Genomic DNA, 6769 nt, shown 5'->3' with positions numbered 1-6769 from the left:
GATTTCTCGGTATTAAATTGAATTGATCGGTAAGGATGTCAGCATGAATTTTTGCTCGGCAAAAATCTGTCGCATGCAACATCTTATACGGTAGTCAGATATATCATCGTCTCTGATTCCTTCGATTCCTTATTAAACCTTGGTTTACAAGGAAATTATCTGTCAGAGTGTAGCTGAGATATTACGTACGCTGTCGTTGATAGAAAGGTGCGCTAAGATGATAGGAAGTGACGTTTTATGTTCATCCGTATTAGTGAGACATATTTTTTCAAGTATTTTTCTACCATCATCTAAGAACCAGGGAATAATTTTTGAAAGTTAAGGAACCCCGAGACACATCCGAATTTTTGCAAAATCGGCTCCACGGATACTTCCAACTTCCTTCATGAGTAGACGAAGTCATGCAAACACTGAAAAAGCCCTCTATTACTTAATTGCAATCTGTTTACAGGTCAACGAATTAAACTACTTTCTTCATATTCTTTTCCCTTTTAAACCTCAATTAAAAGTCAACGTTCTTATTTATTATGCACTCGACATTTTCCTGATTCTTTCAAGGCTTTTCTCGCGTTTTTCTCAGTGAGTACTTTCTTAGTCCAAACTTTTCAGGACTAACAACACGGGTGAATAGTTTTCGGTCTTCAGCGTCTTAGATCAATTTCATTTCCTTTCCTGGGAAAAAATGATCGCGCTTCCCTTAAAATTAATATTTGTCCCATAATCAGGCATTTTTAATAACAATAACTGACCACACGACCACCCTTTAGTTATGAAAACCTTATTGTGGAGCGAACAAAGCTCCCTGCGATTCAGTGTCTATTCAAAAACTAATCTACCTAACCTTAAAACACTTCAGAACCAAATAACGTAGAAGATAATTACCCTTACCAGGTGCTTTAAATAAAAAGATTTCATTCCTACTGTCATGCCCAGTTGTAGATCACATTGGTAAAGAACCCATACTTAGTAGCCGAGAAACAAACCACCTATGTGGCAAATTATTCATGACAGTTTTTTAATAACTTGCATGGAGTGTGATCTCTTCGGTGATGCCAAATTAAAGCTACTGAACACATAAGACTCGCCGACAGATGTTGTCTAAAAATGTGAATACTTTCTTAATTTTACTCGCCATGACGATATCGCTTCATGCAGGTTAGATTATTATTCTGCCTAAAACAAGGAGACAAATATATTTGGAATAGTTTCTATTTTGTTCTCTTCTGTTTTCTTTGTTTGTTAATTTTATTTTTGTTCAGTGTATTCACTCTGAACAAAGACAGAAAAAGCCTAAGCTATGCCTTATTAGACGAATCTTTACGAAAAAAATATAATCGCTACGAGTTTTACGAAATTGATAATTATCCAAACCAAGATAAACATCTATACATCTCATCGATATTCAGGGCGCGTAAGAAGCATCAGGGAGTAAAAAGCTTCTAGCATTCATGCCTTTTAGGGTGCATCAGTTTGAAGCATATTAACTATTGTTGGAATACTTTTTAAAGATTAAGACCGGAAATGCACGAATCTTCAGATTTAGATCTTATGAAATTTGAACAAACATTATTAAGATCAACTTAAAAGCCAAATTGTGACAAAGAGTCAGGCTCTGTTACCTATAACATGTTTTAGCGAAAGGTTTAAAGAACTGCTTTTTTTCTTTAAATCTTCATTTGGCCCATGATAATTAATTTTCCTTTCGAAACTGTAGAAAAGCGGTGTCAGGTTTTATGTCGATCCAGCCGAGCTATTTCAGTCAAGTTTAAATAAGCCTCTCAACTTCTTTTTAAAATACAAAGGTCCGCCACTGGCCATCTTATCCATCCCATGGGATCGAAAAGTCAAAAACGTTCATGAACAGCATTGCAGAGACGTGAGTAATTACTCTGAGGTAAACTTTCCCTTTAGGCTTCTCCAAAAGCTATTTCCCTAAAATTTTATCCGTTTGTATTCATCTTACTTCAAAAACTTGGGTTGTAAAATGACAAAATACTCACGAGCCTCTTGTAAAATGTATTTGTTATCCCATACTATTGCAAGAAGAGTAAGTATTCAGACGAAATAACTCATTTTACCGATGTGAGGAGAAGAGTCTTGTGCCAACTCCCCCTCCTCCCCCGCCGCCTTTAATTCAGACGCTATGAGATTGTTGTACAGGGAAGGTTGACGGGGGGTGCGGGTTTCTCGAGCAAGGGCCAAGGAGATGAAAAGCCCCGTCTATGCTTCACTTCACGTCTTTTCAAAGAACTTTCGAGCAAAGTTGGATTTTTTATTGCGAAACAATTATCACTTCCTTTCTGCAAGAGATTGTAATAACAGGAACCGACTTGTTTCAGTTGTTTTCAAACTGTGCTAGCGAATAATTAGCCCCATCAACATGACAAGTTTTTATATAACCACACACGACAAAATCCACGAATGCTAAAGTGTATTTTGACTTCGGCTTGAAAGTGCTCAAGCCCCAAATTACCCTTTTTTTCGGGATATGAAAGGGCTTTGGTACAATTTTATGGAAAAAGGGTCAAGATTTTATCCTCACACTTATTCAAATCTTCTCTTCAATAATAATCACTGAACTATAGACATGTATGATCAGAGGTGACAAGAAGCTAAGACTTGAAAGATAATGGGTGCTTGACGTCTTTTCCCGAATCTTTGCTCAACAATTTTTTTTTGAAGATCAAAAATTCCATCTCATACTCGGGACAAAGATTTTAAGGAATAATATGAGTCGAAAAAACAGTTTATTTTGGTTTTTTTCCTAAAGACGCCAACTTGTAAGATTTTAGTTTCTTATTTAAATTACCCGAAAATTATATACCTGCCAACATGGTGCAACTTGAGCTGGTTACTTTCAGTAGGTTCTGAACGATTCCTTTAATGCAAGGAGAATCTGAGAAAATGTGGCAACAGTCATGTCCCTGAAATTTCTTCAGCTCATATTGGTCATCAGACACTGCAAGACCCCCAACCCCCGCACCCGCTTCTGCAAATTTCGGTAAATTTCCTGGACACATCCCAGATTTCCTTTAACTTTTGAGAATGTTTGCAGAGTTAATAGGGACGCAAAATGCCTCATATCTACAATTCACTATCCACTAGGCCTGTGTTCAAGGCCATTCAACGGCCACGTGAGTCGTAAGTGAATCTTCCGTCTCTAACCAAGGGAGGCAACGTTAAGAGGGTTGAGAAAGTAAGGCAAGAAAAGAGACTGAAAGGATAAGGAAGCAAATAAACCAAAAACCAAAAACGAAGGTCAGAAAATTGTTGCACTGAACTTGAGGATTCTCGTATTTCGGTGAAACATATTTCCACGTTCTTTCCCCAAATAAAGTATTACTATTTCTCAATGTGTTATTTTATAACTTAAGTGCAACTAAGTAAAGAGCCATTACTGACATCTAGGAACCAATTTATTGATTTTAACATAAAGTAATTTTAACTGACACTACTGACTGAAAACTCACGCAAAATGATAGTTGTTATTACAACTATACCTTTCTCCTCCTTTTTACATGGAAGAGCGTGAGAGCCTCCTAAAAATTTATTCTAGATGTTGACAAAAGCATTCTGATCTAACAAGTAAATAAGTTTTTCGGAAACTTAAACGTGTCATATAAAACACGTTGGCATATATAACCGCTTTTATGCCCTGCTCTCTGAAAAGAGAAACAGAACCTAAATGACTGAATCTCGTTTTAGCATTCGTTAGTCTCCTCTCAATTAATCAACATCTGGAAACACATTACTTAAAGTGGCCACATCGACAATTTGGCATCAACCCTGGGCAATTTTCTTCAGTTACTTTACAGGATTCCGCTAGAAGTGAAACTGAACCCTTTTCAATTGACTGGAAATCCTAAAACCAATACTAAAACAATAAAAAAATGACGTATTCCAATGATAAAAACCAAAAGACACCAAACGTATCACAAATTAGTAAAACACACTTTTCGCGAATAGTTTGCAACCGGCGCTAGTCGCGGTAAAAAATGCAGTCTGTGTCGTGCGCAGCAAAATACGACCCAAAGGGTGGAGAAACAAGGATCTAACTGTGAGTATGAAAATTGAAAGTTGCTTTTTGTTTTGAGCTGACAAAGAAAAAACAAATTGATTATATGATAAACCCTTACAGTCAATTGATAAGCGTTCCTATGATGTAACACGTGAAATCTGAAGAACTGAATTCACAATAGTTTCTTTTTAAAATACTAGCTAGTCCTATTTCCTTGCTTGTTATTTAATGACTAATTATAAATTGATGATTTCAACCAAGATACGACTACGTTCGTGATCGTCACATAGTCGATCTAACTTACAGTTCCAGCGAAAGCTATTAAAAGAACTCTGTTCCAGTGTGAGTCCTGATCAGTGGTCAGACTGAGAGCCTTTTTGGTCACACACTCTATTATAACACCAATTATTATGGCACCAGTTCGCTCTGTAGGCCTATCAGTATTCCCAGTCCAATGAATGGACGTGGTTTTGAAACAGAACACCGAAGAACGACATAATATTTGATTCCCATCCTTACTTTTGCTTTCACGTATTTCGAGAAACGAGACCGAATCATTGATGAGATTTATCAGTGAGACCACAAAGCGTAAGAGTTGTGCCCTCGCCACCATATTTCGGCCCTCTCTTTTACTACTGTCCGGATCCTTCCAACCTAAGGCGTTATTGAAAGCTTTGAAACATTGAATCAAGAGTATCATTGTAAAACCAAAACAAAGATAAAATATATGTAAATAGAGGATTCTGTTGATAATCAACAAATGAGTCCATACAAATCCCAAATCAAATAAAAGTTTTTTGGATAATTTGTAACCAGCGCCAATGGCAGTAAAACTGCAATCTGTGTCATGCGAAAAAATGCAATCAGTCGGCCCAAAGAGCGGCCGGAAAAACAAAGATACTGGGTCTAACTGATTTTATTGAAATTGAAAATCGAGTCTGGTTTTGACTTCAGTAAGAAAAATGAATTGACAAACCCTCGTAGTCAGTTGAAAATCATTCTTAAATATATGTAATGATTGAAGTGCAGAAAAATATGAAATACTATGTTCACAACATTTTCTCTACAAAATACTTACTAGTCCTCATTACCTGCATGTTATTTGTTAATTAGTTCTCAATTGATGCACATGCCCATCTGATAAATTGCTCAGAGAAGAGCCGAAAAAAGAACAAAAACAGCAGTTTTTATAGGAGCGTGATCCTTATGTCAGGAGATGTTTACAAAAAAAACATTTTCTAGAAAACTATGTTTGTAAATCTAAAATCTGAACTCAAAAACAAATGACTTTAATTCCTCAGGTTGCACCGTTTGGCCAACACCTTAAAGCGCTCAGTAACTGACCTTGAATATTAAACAAAATATCATTCAATTCCGGAGTTTAAAGATTAACAACAATCAGCCTTCAAAACAGAATTAGCCTTACACGTTAGAGAAAGTGCTGCCAAGGGCATGTCACTGAAGAAAAGTGATGATCACTCTACCATGTCCATACCTATTAAAACAACATTCATTCTGCTGATTTGTCCCATTGTTAAAAGATCCACCCCCTCCCCCACAGGAAAACTGTTCATTAGCTCCACCATTTCCTCCAGAGTAACCTCCACCGCCTCCAGCTCCACGGTTAACTCCACGTAAACCACCGCCACCTCCAAACCCACCCCTTCTACTTCCACCCTCTCCTCCCTGAAGATATCCTTTACCTCCTCGACCAGAAAGGCTCCAAGCACTTTGTCCATTACTGTAGAAGCCGCCGCCGCCACCACCTACAATAAACGAAAACTGAGAAGCAGATGTTTCATAAATGGCTTCTATTTGACTACTTACTTAAGAGCGTTTAAACGATGATTCGTAATATTATCAACTTAGTGCACTTCTCAATTTTAGAATTTTATTCAAAAATATTATTGGGTAGTCAATTGCTAGAAATAGAACAGCTTATCAGGACAAAAGAAATGTACATGAAGTGATGCGTAGGATTTTTTAAAAAACTGATATGCCTTCGAGAAAAGAAAAACTTCAAAGTTAGAATTAGTAATTTCAACAATTAAGTTCTGATAAATCTTACTGTCGTCCTCTTGTCCTGATGGATTGAACCTACTGATTGTTTTGTTTTTTTCTTCTTTCTCCGCGTACCTGAATATTTTGTACTGGCGTTTCCTCCATTTCCGTTGCTTCCTCCTGAACCCAATGGCAAGTTATACCCTCCATTCCCTGTTGTGTTTATGGACGCATCACATCCTGGATGTTGTTCCGATATATTTTTAATTCCTCCTCCACCTCCAGCTATAATCAAAGACTTGTTGTTTCCTCTCACTACAAATGTACCTCCTCCACCTCCGGCAGTTTTTGGGTTTGAATTCCCTTTTTCCCCTTTTTGACCAACAAGCACATGAATGATCTCATCTTTGGTCAAATTAAAGTTTCCAATCATTCGTGCCCCTCTCCCTCCGGTTTTGATAAAACTGTCCTCACTGTACCCCCCTGAGGCTCCTATTGCTTCTATTCTGTATTCACCAGTGCGTGGCACAATCCACAATTGAATACCGCTGGACACTGTTACTTGTCCGTCATGGTCTTGATCTTTGTAATGACTACCAATCGACTTTGGACCCTCTAATCTAATCTTACCAAGATTTGTAAATACAGCTGTAAATCCTGCATAAAACCATAGAATAAAAGTAATGTTGTTGGTAAGAAATTGTCAACACATTGATTGCCGACCTGAATCAAAATGGGGTTTTTGAATAC

The 6769-nt window shown here is 37.3% G+C and overlaps 1 protein-coding gene across 1 annotated transcript; it reads right to left on the bottom strand.

Annotated features, from left to right (window-relative positions):
* Positions 1 to 2177: 2177 nt before the first annotated feature.
* LOC149039423 (uncharacterized) lies at positions 2178 to 6676 on the bottom strand. Its single transcript, XM_089185633.1, has 2 exons — positions 6155 to 6676; positions 2178 to 5784 (listed from the first exon to the last, which is right to left on the bottom strand). Exons 1-2 carry the CDS (start codon positions 6450 to 6452, stop codon positions 5474 to 5476), a joined length of 609 nt encoding a protein of 202 aa, XP_089041759.1. The 5' UTR covers positions 6453 to 6676; the 3' UTR covers positions 2178 to 5473.
* Positions 6677 to 6769: the final 93 nt, after the last annotated feature.

This window comes from Pocillopora damicornis, chromosome 10, assembly GCF_964200805.1.
Source record: "Pocillopora damicornis chromosome 10, jaPocDami1.2, whole genome shotgun sequence".
Taxonomy (NCBI): Eukaryota; Metazoa; Cnidaria; class Anthozoa; order Scleractinia; family Pocilloporidae; genus Pocillopora; species Pocillopora damicornis.
This window is presented reverse-complemented; position numbering and strand designations above follow the sequence as displayed.